The following is a 14138-nucleotide window of genomic DNA, read 5'->3' as shown; positions in this document are numbered from 1 at the left end:
CCACGTCAGCTCTGTCAGCTTTGGATTCTTTCTCTCACTCTGCCCCTCCTCCCGCTCTCTTTCTCCCCACCCTAAAATAAATAAATCTTTTTAAAATATGCAATTTTAAAACATGTTCAAATAACTCACAAAAAGCGTAAGAGAACATAGAGAAATTTTAAAAAGAGAACCAAAGGAAAACAAAAAACAAGTGGCATACTTAAACCTAACATATCAAAAATTACATTAAATGTAAATCGCCTTAACATATCAATTACAAGATAATTTGTCATAAATACAAGGAGAGATGACCCAATTACATACTGCCTATGAGAAACTCACTTCAAATGTAATGATATATGTAGCTTGAAAGAAAAAAGATGGGAAGAGATAGCATGCAAACAATAAAAAGTACGCAGAAGTGGCTATATCAATATCAGAGCAGGCATCAGACAAAAGAAACAGAAAGGGTCATTACATTATAATACAGTTAATCCACCAAGAAAATATAAGTGCCTCTTGACCAAACAACAGAGTTGCACATGTAAATCAGACAACTTATATGCTAAGGACCAATTCCACAAAAAGTACAAATTACTACAACCCACTCAATATGAAACAGAGGATGAACAGTCCTATAATTATTAAGAAAATAGAATTTGTAATTAAAAATACCCCCCAAAAAAATCTTCAGGCCCAGACTATCTCACTGGAGATTTCTGCCAAACATTTAAATAAGAAACACCAACTCTATATAATCTCTCTAAGAAATAGAAGAGCAGGGAACACTTCTCAAAACTCATTCTATAAATCCAGTATTACCTGATACCAAAATAAGAGTACAAAAAAACCCCACTACAGATCAATATCCTTCATGAATATAAATGCAAACATTTTTAACAATATTAGCAAAGACAGAATTCAGCAAGAAATGAAAAGAATTATACACCCAACTAAGTGAGGTTTATTCCAGGGATGCAAGGCTGGTTCAGTATTTGAAAATCAATGATCATATTAGCAGGTTAAAAAAAAAAATCACATGGCCATATGAAATTATGTAGAAAAAGTATTTGACAAAATTCAACACCTATTCATGATTAAAAAACAACAAAACAAAACAAGAAAACAACCCTCTCAGAAAACTAGGAAAGAAGGGAACTTCCTCAACTTACTTAGAAATTCCAACCAGGGCAAGGAAATAGAAGGCACACAGATTGGAAAGGAAGAAGTAAAACTCTATTTGTAGATGACATGGTTGTCTATGTAGCATATCCCAAAGAAGTACAAAAGAATACTCCTAGAACCAGTAAGTGAGCTTAGTAAGTTCACAAGCTATAAGATCAACAAACAAAAATCAAAAACCTTGGGGAAATTGAAATTTAAAATAAAATATCATAGACAAGATTAAAAAAAAAAGAAATACTAAAGTATAAATCTAACAAAACGTACAAGATTTTTATATTGAAACTACAAAATGGTGAAAAAAAAAATCAAAGAGCATCTAAAAGTCCATTCATTGACTGGAAAACTCAACATAATAAAGATGTCAATTCTCCCCCCAAAAACCTGATACTTAGGTTTATTTTTTTTTTATTTTTTTTAAAAGATTTTATTTATTTATTCGTGAGAGACACAGAAAGAACAAGAGGCAGAGACACAGGCAGAGGGACAAGCAGGCTCCATGCAGGGAGCCCAACGCAGGACTCGATCCCAGGACCCCAGAATCACGCCTTGGGCCTAAGGCAGGCACCAAACCACTAGGCCAGGCAGGGATCCCCTGATACATAGGTTTAAAACAATTTCTATCAAAATCTATCAAGAAGATTTTATTGTAGATTTAGACTTTCATATGGAAAGGAAATGGAACCAGTATAGTTAAGGGAATTCTGAGAAGGAAGAATAAAGTAGGATATCAGTCTACCCAATCTCAACACTTTTTATACAGCTATAGTAATCAAGTCTGTGTGGTGTCAGAGGAAGAAAAACACACAGATCAATAGAACTGAACAGAGACCCCAGAAATGGACACACACAAATACAGCCAACTGATTTGTGACAGAAATGCAAAAGCAATTCCAAAAAGAACTAAAAGTCTTTCTAACAAATTGTAGTGGAACAATTAGACATCTATACTCCAAAAAAAAAAAAAAAGAAGACTTTTAACTCTAACACATTACAAAAAAAATTAACTCACAATGGAAAACACTTAAATGAAAAAAAAAGAAAACACTTAAATGTAAGTCCTGAGACTATAAAACTTTCAAAAAATAACATAGGAGAAAACCTTAGGAAACCTGGTCTGGGTTAAGTGTGAAACGTGACAACAAAAGCACAAACCATAAAAAGTGATAAACTGGACTGCATGAAAATTAAAATTCTGTGAAAGGCATTATTAAGAGAATAAAAACACATGCTACAGAACACATATCTGACAGAGGGCTGCTATCTCAAACATATATAAGAATTCCAAAAGTCAACGTTAAAAAAAATAATAATTAGAAAACAAGCAAAAAACCTGAGGTGACATTTTACTGAACAGGATATATGATCGCAAGTAATAAAAAATGGCAACATCACTAGCTATTAGGGAAACGCAAATTAAGATCTGAATGTGTGGAACACCTGGCTGGCTCCATGGTTGAGTGTCTGCCTTTGGCTCAGGGCATGATCCCAGGGTCCCAGGATTGAGTCCCGTGTCAGGCTCCTTACATGGAGCCTGCTTCTCCTCCCTCTGCCCATGTCTCTGCCTCTCTCTCTTTCTCTCTGTGTCTCTCATGAATGAATAAATAAAATCTTTAAAAACAAAACAAAAAAAAAGATCAGAATGTGTAAGATCACTACAGGTGTTAAGACTTAAACACCTGTTAGAACAGCTAAAATAAAACAAACAGTGATACCACTTAATGCTGGGGAGGATGCAGAGAAACTAGAATACTCATAAGTGAAATGGTAAAGTCATTCTGGAAAGCAGTTTGTTAGCTTTTTAAAAAACTAACCACGTACTTACCATACCATCCAGCAATTCCATTTGGAGGCATTTTTTCCAGAGAAATCAACTTTATGTTTGTACAAAAACCTGTACATGATGAGTGTTCACAGTAGGTTTATTGGTAATAGCCAGAACTCTGTGACAAGTCCAACAGGTAAATATGCCCCCTCAATACTTAATGGGGTACACATGCAACAATCTGGATGGGTCTTAAGGGCACTGTGCTAAGTGGAAAATACTAAACTCAAAAAAAACTCATGTGATCACGTGCTGTATGACTCCATTTATGTAACACTGTGGAAATGACAAAATCATATAGACAGAGAACAAACCACAGAGTTAGGAAAGGGAAGGAGGTAGGACTATGTAAGGGTGTAGAAGGGAGATTTTGTGAAGTTTTAGATCTTGACCGAGGAGAGGAGCTGGTTACACAAATCTATACATATGATAAAGTGACACAAAACCAGACATAAATATTGTGCCCATTTCACATTCCTGGTTTTCATTTTATCTAACAAGTAACAACTGGGGAGCTGGGTGAAGAGTACATAGGATCTCTACATATTATTTTTGCAACTTCCTGTAAATCTATAATTATTTCAAAATTAAAAGTTAAAAAAACAAAACAGAAGTACCTTCCACAACAGACTTCTATATGTAGGACTAAGCATTTGGCAATTCTAACTAGGAGATACCCCCAAAGTATTTGGTATGTGATTTTTTAAGGTTTTGGGTTTGTTTTCTTTTTCAAAATTAAAGCAGTTTTTCAGATTATAAAGAGAATTCCAGTAAATCATTAAGTATAAACCATAAATCATCAATACCATATTATGAAAGCAACTACCATTAACATGAATCATTTTTAGATCTTTTAAAAATGTAAACATGAAGATTATAAATTTTATGAAAGAAAATAATCTCTTACTGGCTCAAGGAGTTCTTAAAAAATTTATTTCTTAAAATAAAAGGATAGTGGCACAGAGACCCCAACTTCCCTTCATTTGGATTCCAAAATGCCAAGATTCGCTCCCTACCTCAGGGGTTGGTGTGGCATAGGCTGTGTAAGGAGGTGGGGAAGAAGCCACAGTTGTTTCATCATACAGGACTTCTGAGCCAACATAAGCCTATGAGAAGAGACAAAGAATGAAAGAGGTTGTCACAAAGCAACCATAAGTTCTTAGGATTCTATGCATATATATTTTATTTAGCAAATTCTTAAAAATTAGAACAGCAAATACAACAGCTCTGTGAGAAGCAGTGAACAGAAGTATCTCCCCACCATTCCCTTTCAACCCTGAACTCTAGTAACCTTTGAATTCAGGAGGGGGGGGGGGGGCGTCTTCAGCCATCTGCAGGAGGCAAGAACAAAGCTCTCATGGCCCAAGGAGGCACAGAGTCTCCATTACCCAGGCCTTTTCAAAGATGTGTCACTCTCAACAACTCTTTTGTTGAATAAAAATCCTACAGTCTGAAATATAGCAGAGATTGTTCTACAGTCTGTTTTTTTATTTAAAAAAAAATTCTTCAAAAAAAATAAAAAAAATAAAAATAAATAAAAAAAAATTCTTCATTAAATTACTTCCCAGTGAAAAGAAAAATCTATGCACTATTTAAAAAAAAAAAAATCTATACCAAAAAAAAAAAAAAATTCCATACAAAGAATCATCTTGGAATCTTACCTCTAACTATATGGATCATTAATACTGATTTCAGCCATGAAGATTTTTTATCAAAGAAAAGGTAACTGGAGTTGCAGAACAGGCTTAGGAGGAACTATCTTGGACTAACAGGAGTAGGAAACAATGACATTTGGATATTAAGTCTTTTGTACTTTCTTTTTCCACCTGCACAAATTATCTTTCTTTTATAAGCTTCCTCTACTTTTTCTTCCTAGAGAGATAAAAGAAAAAAATCCCATCTGAAGAATAAAAATGTTGACCACAAAAGTTGCTTTGATTCTGACACACGCGAGCATGGCATTATAAGCCCCTACAAATGGGATTTACCTGTCTCAGTGACCTCAGAAGCAGAACTAGAGTCAAGTACAAGTTCCAAAAATGCTTGTTTCACAAGGCTGAGATGCTATGTGATAGAAAGGACTCTGCAGTCCTTTATGAGCCATCCCTGTAGATCACAGAACCCAAAGTGTTGCAAAAATTTCTAGATAACAGACATTTCTAGAAGCTAACACTTGAACCAGTGTTGCCTATATCCAGAGGGCTCCTCTTGCCTTTTTATTTTTTTTCCAGTTTCAAATTTTATTTCATTAACTAGACGTTGAAGAAAATGTGCATTTCGAATCTTTAATTAAACTCATTTATCTAAAACATGTTTACACACAGGACAGATACAGGATTTCAAGTAACTTATGGTAGAGTTCACTGTCCATTTAAAAATATGCTTCTTTCTTCCACAAAAACTGTGTTGAAAAGCAAACAAAATTTTCTTTTATACTGCGTAAGAGCTAGATGCAAAGTTCTGATGCAAATTTACTTCACTGTCAACTCTGATGCTGAAGCTGAGAGGCAGAGATGTCCATAGTTCGGTTAAATGATGCAAATAAAAAGCTTCTGTTTCTCTTGAATTAGAAGCCTTCGTTCATGGTCTCTCTCAGTAGTACCAGACGTGGCTCCCATACGCGGTCACTTCTTCTTTCCTTTTCCTTTTTTACTTCCCTCTCCTTGCTGAAGACTTTGGTCCCCACCTCCTGTTTTTTGTGTCCTTGTTTTTAGTTTAGGTATCATTTCTGCTGCATACATTACTGACTTACGTGATGGGAACTGTACGAAACAGAGGCTGCCGTCTTCCTGCTTGAGTTGGACCCAGACTCTGCCCCTGTACTGAACATCACAATTCCACTCTCTAGAGTACATTTTATTTTTCTCAAGGAATACATTAAGTCCGACTGCTGAGCACACATCTTGAATCTCAGTAGCTGTAGGATTTTCAACAGCCTTGCTGATGGGGATGCGCCGGCCCTCGGCGATGGTCTTCTTGTTGTTCAGGTACGTGGGGTAGATGCAGATGAACCTGTCCTGCTCAGCCAGGGACCGCACGGCGGCGCACGCCATCTCCGCCGGGGACCGGGGCGTGCAGGCCTCCTCTTGCCTTTTTAAAAGGTTTGGCAGAATCTAACTTGCTCTCATATCAGCAAAAGGTGCCCTGCCCAGCTATGACTATTCAGCCTTGGCTAGATGGCCAAGAGACCCATCCCCATTTTCCTTTCCTAATCCCTTAGGCTCTCATTTGTTACAGCAAGACTAAATGAAAACGTTTCTGGTGACTGCCTTTAGCAACTTACTGTGTTTATCCTGGAATCCTGGAGTGTAAATTTCCAGGCTCTAGAGAAAAGAAAAAGGAATGTTTTTATATAAAGCAATCCAACATCTAGTTCAATGATTCTCAAGCCTGTGTTGGTATCAAAATTTCTGAAAACACTTGTTTCAAGAACAGGTCTTCAGCCCTTACCTCAAGACTCATTCAAAGCATTTGAGACATGCACAAGAAATACATAATACACAAAAAATATATATCTGTGCTATATACACTATATAATATTTAAAGCATAATCTTATTACTATACAGTTTTTGCTTCACTCTTTAGTAAATAGAAAATGCACTCTGCTTACTATACTGCAACTTGCTTTATTCAGTTCAGGTCACACACACAGATCTACTGCATTTGTTTTTTAATGGCTACATAATGTTCCATGATATGAGATTTAGATTGTCAATTTTTTGGTAACTGAAAATAATGCTGGTATTTTTTTGGTTACCTTTAGAAACTGACATATAACATTTAAGTTTAAGGTATATAACATGATGATCTCATATATATATTGTGATAATCATTTTGTTTTATATATATATAAACTTATATACATATATATAAAACAAATATATACATATATATATATATACATATATATATATATATATAAAACAATAAGATTAATACCTTCATCCCCTCACATAATTGCTTTGTTTTTTTTTTTTCTGGTGATATTAGAAATCTACTCCCTTAACCTGTTCAAGTATATAATAAAGCATTTGTTCATTATAATCACCATACTATATTAGATGCCCAGAACTTATTCATCACATAGCTGAAAGTTTATACCCTTTGACCAACATCTGTCCATTTCCCCCAACCAACAGCCCTGGGAAACCACCAGTCATTCTACTATTTCTAGAAATTTGGCTTTTTTAGATTCTAAAAGTGAGAGAGAACATACAGTATGTCTTTAATTTATTTCACTTAGCACAATGTCCTCAAGGTTCATCCATGCTATTGCAAAAGGCAGAATTTCCTTCTTTTTTTCACGATTAAATATTGCACGCGTGTGTGTGTGTCACATTTTCTTTAACCATTTATCCATCAACAACTGCTGAGGCTGTTTCATGTCCTGGATAATGTGAATAATGCTGCATTGAACACGTGGGTGCAAGTATCTCTTCAAGATAATGATTTCGTTTCCTCTAAGACATATATCCAGAGGGAGACTGCTAGATCATATGGTAGTTTTTTGAGGAACCACCATAATACATCCATAGTGGCTTGTACCAATTTACATTCCTGCCAAGAGTGCCCAGAGTTCCCTTTTCTCTACATTCTCACAAACACTTATCTTTCATCTTTTTAATAACAGCCATTCTAGGAGACGTGAAGTAATCTCATTATGACTTTGATTTGCATTGCCCTGGTGATTAGTGATGCTGAGCATCTTTTCCTGTTGGCCATTTGTAGATCTTTGGAAAATTATTCAAGTCCTTTGCCCATTTTGAAATAAAACTGTGGGTTTCTGCTATGAAGTTGTACAAGTTCCTTATACATTTTGGATACTAAGCCCTTATTATGTAGATAGTTTACAAATACCTTCTACCATTCCATAGGATGTCTTTCCATTTTTCTGTCGTTTCTTTTGCTGTGCAGAAGCTTTACAATTTGCTGTAGTCCATGTTTACTTTTACCTTTGCTTCTATAGTTATACCAAAAAAAAAATCATTGCCAAGACCAATGTTAAAGAGCTTTCCCCCCAAAACTACTACTTTCTTACATGATACACAAAAATAAACTCAAAATGGATTAAGGACCTAAGAAGAGAATACAGGCAGTAACTTCTCTGACCCATCAGCCATAGGAACTTCTTGATATATCTCCTGAGGCAAGGAATACAAAAGTAAAAATAAACTATTGGGACTACATCAAGGTAAAAGCTTCCCCACAACAAAGGAAACAACCAACAAAACTAAAAGAAAACCTACCAAATGGGAAAAGATATTTGCAAATGGTAGATCTGATATAGGTTAGTATCCAAAAAATATAAAGAACTTCTAAAACTCAACACCCAAAAACCAAATAATCCAATTAAACAGAGCAGAAGACATGAAGACATTTCTCCAAAGAGACATCCAGATGGCCGAAAAGATGCTCAACATCACTCATCACTGGGGAAATGCAAATCAAAACCAAAATGAGATATCAGCTCCTAACTGCCAGAATAACTAAAATCAACACAAAAAATATGTGTTGGTGAAGATGTGAAAAAGGAGCCCTCTTGCACTGAAGGTGGGAATGCAAACTGGTGAAACCACCACAGAAAACAGTACAGAGGTTCCTCAAAAAATTAAAAATGGAACCTTATGATCCAGTAATTGCACTACTGAATATTTACCCAAGGAATATGAAAACACTTATTTGAAGAGGTATATGCCACCCCTATGTTTACTGCAGTATTATTTACAGGGCCAAATAGCAGTCCAAATGTCTATCAATAGATAAATGGATAAAGTAGTGTGTGTGTATGTATGTATGTCTAAACATGAATGTTACGTATATGCATATACAAATATGTATATGTATACACACGTATGTATATGACGTGTATACACACACAGGAATATTATTCAGCCATAAAGAATGGCATCTTGCATGCCATTTGCAACAGCATGGATGGAGCTAGAGAGTAGTATGCTAAGCAAAATAAGCCAGTCAGAGAAAGATAAATACCATATGATTTCACTCATTTGAGGAATTTGAGAAATAAAAGAAATGAACAAAGGAAAAAAGAGAGAGACAAATCAAAAAGCATAGTCTTAACCATGCAAATGGATGGTTGCTAGAGGGGAGGTGAGTGGGAGATATGGGTGACATGGTGAAGATAATTAAAAGTACAATTTATCACAATGAACACTACGTAATGTACAGAATTATTGGATCACTGTATTGTACACTTCAAAGTGATATAGCATTATATGTTAACTTACAAGAATTTAGAAAAGAAAAAGGGAGCTTTTTCCCTATGTTTTCTTCCAGTGGTTTAACAGTTTAGGCTCTTCTTATATTTAAGTTTTTAAATCATTCTGAACTAATCTGTGTGAGTGGTCTAAGTTAGCATTCCCATTTCATTCTTTTGCATGGGATTATCCAGTTTTCCCAGCATCATTTAATAGTTTATCCTTTCATCATTGAGTATCCTTGGCTCCCTCATCAAATACACCTAAACTGGCTCAGTCAGAAAAGCACACCACTCGATCTCAGGTCATGGGTTTGAGCCATATGCTGGGTGTAGAGATTACTTAAATAAATAATAAATAAAAATTTAAAAATATATATTGACTATATACGCATGGGTTTATTTCTGGACTCTTGATTCTGTTACAATGGCCTATGTGTCTATGTTTATGCCTATACCACACTGTTTTGATTACTATAGCTTTGTAATAAAGTTTGAAATCAGGAATTGTGAGGTCTCCAAATTTGTTCTTTTTCTAGCTATTCAAGGTCTTTTGTGGTTCCCCCTTGAATTTTAAGATTGTTCTATTTGAAAAATGGCATTTAAACTGATGGGAACTACACTGAATTTACAGATGGCTTGAGGAGTAGGAACATTCTAACAATATTAATTCTTCCAATCCATAAACACATATCTTTCCCATTTGTATCATCCTCAATTTCTTTCATCAATGTCTTGTAATTTTCAGTGTACAGAGCTTTCATCTCCTTGGTTAAATTTATTATTAAGTATTTTATTATTTTTAGTGCTATTACAAATGGGATTGTTTCTTTTTCAGACAGTTCCTTGTGAGTATACAGAAATGCAACTGATGTTTGTATGTTGGGTTTATTTTTTTTTTTTTTTTTTTTTGTATGTTGGGTTTATATTCTGTAATTTTACTGAACTCATTTATTAGGTCTAGCAATTTTTTGGTGGAGTCTTTAGGGTTTTCTATATAGAGATCAAATCATCTATAAAAAGATCATTTTACTTCTTCCTTTCCAGTCTGGAGGTCTCTTATTTCTCTTTCTTGCCTAACTACTTTATCTAAGACTTCTGGTGTATTAAATAGAAGTGGTAAGAGTGGGCAATCTTTGTCTTATCCCTAATCTTGGTGGGAAACCTTCCAACCTGTCACCATTAAATATGTTAGCGGTGGACTGGTCATATATACTATTAATATTGACATTCTCATTACCTTTGCACCCTTATGTAAACATTTCTATAGGGCAAATGCCAATAAGTTACACTGCTGGGTCAAGAAATATAAACATATTTCAGTGGGTATTGCCAAATGACCCCGGGAAAAAGTTGTAACGAATTCTGTTCCTACTAACTGCCCATATACAATCACAAAAACTAGACCCTAAGTCTTAAATTTCACAAATTTCCGGTTCTCCCTCCATCCCTTTACCCTTCCCTTTCTTAATGACTCCCCATCCTTCTGCTCTCATCTATATCAGTTTCTTTTCTGTTTTTTTTTTTTTTTAAGATTTTATTTATTTATTCATGAGACACAGAGGGAGAGGCACAGACAGGCAGAGGGAGAAGCAGCACTCAATCTCAGGATCATGAACTAAGCCAAAGGCAGATGCTTAACCACTAAGCCGCCCAACCTCTGAGCCACCCAGGTGCCTCCCTTTTCTGTTTTACTGTCATTTCACTACATCCTTGAGTTGAAAGCTTTGCTAAGTTATTTTCAAGGTGAGTTATTTTCAAACATTCTGGTTTTCTAATGAATGCAGTAAAGCTGCAAAATTCCGCAAAAGATTTACAAGCACTTTACTACTGTCATTTATTTCACTAAATAAAGGGTATCCTATTGGATTGTGAATATATTGTATCTGGATTTAATATTGTCTCTTATGGACTTTGGTCTGCAAATTCCCTTCTATTATTTCAGAAAATTTTTCTTGCACTGACTTTCTAACTACCTTCCTGGGTTCTGCACCTTCCAGACATCAATAATCTTCCTGATAAACTCTTGTTTAACTTGTTAACTTGTCTAACATAGTTCTGATCTTTTCTCTAAAGTCTTTAATCTTTTCCCCTTGCTGTCTCTGAGAGTATTCTCAAGCCCTTCCTTCATGCCAGTAATTCATTTTCTAGTTGGGCTTGTAACCCAAGGAAGGGAGCCAAGATTTGTGCCTTTACATTAGATTATAAAATGAATGGCAGATATACCCTATGATGGACCATCGTGGTTACCCAGATGCAAAAGGGCACCAAAAAAACATAAATTCTCTCTCTCATGAAGATTATGCTCTAATAAAAAGAGATAAACACGATAAACAAGCAGCTCGTTAGATGGTTAAGTGTGTGTGTGTGTGTGTGTGTGTGTGTGTGTGTGTGTGTGATGCAAGGGAGGGGGTTATATTTTTAAATTGGTAGCCAGGAAAGCATTCTTGGAAAATTCCATTGTCTCATGGGTTTTCTTTTCCCACAGATGAGGAGGCTCTTATATTTTCCTTCCTATTTTTCCTTTACAGTATAGTTGTCACACCATTTCTTTGTGTCTTGTGTTTAACAAGGGAAATGACACCTAAAACTTGGATTTGCTTTCATATACTATGTGTTATTTCTTCTTGACACCCTTCCTAATCTGACATCAACTGGTAGCTCCACCTCACTCCACCCCAACAATGTGACGACTAGATGTTACCCTCAATCACTTTTCTTTAATCAGAGGGAATAATAATGGGAGAGAATAAAATTTCTTGTGGCACTAAGTCCTTTCTGAAAAACCTGGCTTCTACACTCTTCCAAGCATATTCTCTTGAATATCTCATGCTAGGGCTCACTTCACCAGCCACAGAATTATCCTACTCCTGTGACCTTTGAACCCTTCCAGTGGCTCTGGAATGACAAACCCTGAGGGGAACCTTCCACTCTCCACTGAGGTCCTAAGGATATCCTATTCCCAAGGGTTTTTCCTTAGCTTTCCCAAAAAGCACCTTATTCTTTTAATTAACATCCCTCTCACAATTATTGAAAATTTACAAGACTTAACTCCTCCTTACTGCTTCTGAGAGTTGGGGATAAAAACAATGATACATCTCAATAAAATCTTCTATTTCTTTCTTTGGCCATCACTATTTGTACACGATGCTTAAAGCTGAACTTCTTTACTGCTGAAAGATTTCTCCTTCATTTTACCACTTCTACTCAAAGGTCTCAGTTATGAGTTGAACTCTGTCCTCTGCCAAAAAATGCACTGGTATCCAGTACCTTTGGCTTACTTAGAAATAAATTCTTGGGGTGTCTGGGTGGCTTAATCAATTAAGTGTTCAACTCTTGACTTCAGCTCAGGTCATGATTATAGGGTCATGAGATCCTGAGCCCATGTGAGCCCATGTCAGGCTCCACACTCAGCATGGAGTCTGCTTAGGACACTCTCTCCTTCTCCCAATGCCCCTTCCCAGGCGCATGTGCTTCCTTACGTACTCTCTCTCTCTCAAAAAAAATAAATAAATAAATAAATAAATCCTAAAAAAAGAAAGAAAGAAAGAAAAAAAAGTCTTTACAGAGGGACTCAATCAATTAATGAATTAATTATGGTTCCTTACTCTAATACAGTTGGTGTCCCTTTTAAGAGAACATCTGGACATAGACGCACACGGAGAATGCCATTACAAAAGAGGCAGAGATTGAACTGATGCAGTGGCAAGCCAAAGAATGTCAAGGATCACAAACCACAACCCAAACTAGGAAGGAGGATTCTATTCAGGAGTCTCTGCTGACACACTGAGCTTAGACTCTTAGCTTCCAAAACTGTGAGAGAATACATTTGTTGTTTTAAGGCACCCAATTTGTGACAGTCATGGGAAACTGTCTCCTGAAACTATTTTTACCTTTCTAAGTCATTTTATTTCAAGTGTGTAGCTTAACAGTCTATATAGTTAGACTTTGTATTTTTTACCCAATCTCAGATCTTATTTTTTAAGGATAATTTAATCAGTTCACATTTACTGAGATCATAAATATCATCAGACTAATTACTGCTAGTACCAGATATTTTTTCCACTATTTATAAAAAACATTCCATGTGACACCTCAGTGTATAGTACAACAAAGAGCTCTGGAGACAGGTTTAAATCCTGAATCTAGTCTACTAGCTCTAAAATCTTGGGAAGTGTGGTAGACAGGATAATGTCAGGATTCTAACCCTGAAAAGCTGTGAATGTTACCTGACAGGACAAAAGGGACTCTACAGCTGCAATGAAGGTTAAGGACCTTGAGATGGGGAGATTACCCTGGATTGTCCAGGTTGGTCCACACTACTCATTAAGTCTTTAAAAATATAACCTTCCCCAGCTGCAAAGAACCAAAGAGAGGACCACAAGAAAAGGGGTTGGCCCAGAAGCTAAGAAACTAGGAAGCCTCTAGAAGCTGGAAAGGGAAAGCCAACAGATTTTCCCCCAGAGCCTCAAAGGGATCAGAGACCATGGCCCTGACAACACTATAAGACCCAGTTTGGACTCCTGACCTCCAGAAATGCAATCACAAATTTGTATTGTTTGAAGCCACTAAGCTCAGGGTAATTTATTATAGGAGCATTAAAAAAGTGATATAGGAAGTTACTTAACCTCATTAAGCCTAAATTTTTTTTTTTTTAAGATTTTATTTATTCAGGGCAGCCCTGGTGGCTCAGCGGTTTAGCACCGCCTGCAGCCTGGGGTGTGATCCTGGAGACCCAGGATCGAGTACCATGTCGGGCTCCCTGCATGGAGCCTGCTTCTCCCTCTGCCTGTGTCTCTGCTCTCTCTCTCTCTCTCTCTCTCTCTCCTCTCTGTGTATTCTCATGAATAAATAAATAAAATCTTTAAAAATATATTTTTAAAAAAAGATTTTATTTATTCATGAGAGACACAGAGAGAGAGGCAGAGATAGAA

The 14138-nt window shown here is 36.1% G+C and overlaps 2 protein-coding genes across 9 annotated transcripts in view; both read right to left on the bottom strand.

Annotated features, from left to right (window-relative positions):
• PLEKHB2 (pleckstrin homology domain containing B2) overlaps nt 1-14138 on the bottom strand; it is a 50038-nt gene that overhangs the window by 14749 nt on the left and 21151 nt on the right. For all 8 annotated transcript variants that reach the window (XM_072788679.1, XM_072788682.1, XM_072788678.1 and 5 more), the window contains 2 exons: nt 6270-6309; nt 4003-4092 (listed from right to left, as the gene is read on the bottom strand). In XM_072788679.1, coding sequence (XP_072644780.1) covers nt 4003-4092; nt 6270-6309 — 130 coding nt within the window. The remainder of the gene's footprint in view (nt 1-4002; nt 4093-6269; nt 6310-14138) is intronic.
• On the bottom strand, nt 5470-6107 carry LOC140611792 (signal recognition particle 19 kDa protein-like). Its single transcript, XM_072788685.1, has one exon. The coding sequence runs from the start codon at nt 6037-6039 to the stop codon at nt 5611-5613; it is 429 nt and encodes a 142-aa protein (XP_072644786.1). The 5' UTR covers nt 6040-6107; the 3' UTR covers nt 5470-5610.

This window comes from Canis lupus, chromosome 20 (assembly GCF_048164855.1).
Source record: "Canis lupus baileyi chromosome 20, mCanLup2.hap1, whole genome shotgun sequence".
Classification (NCBI taxonomy): domain Eukaryota; kingdom Metazoa; phylum Chordata; class Mammalia; order Carnivora; family Canidae; genus Canis; species Canis lupus.
This window is presented reverse-complemented; position numbering and strand designations above follow the sequence as displayed.

Excerpts from the sequence above, each read along its gene's own strand:
- LOC140611792 (XM_072788685.1), bottom strand. The coding sequence starts at position 6,039 with ATGGCGTGCGCCGCCGTGCGGTCCCTGGCTGAGCAGGACAGGTTCATC.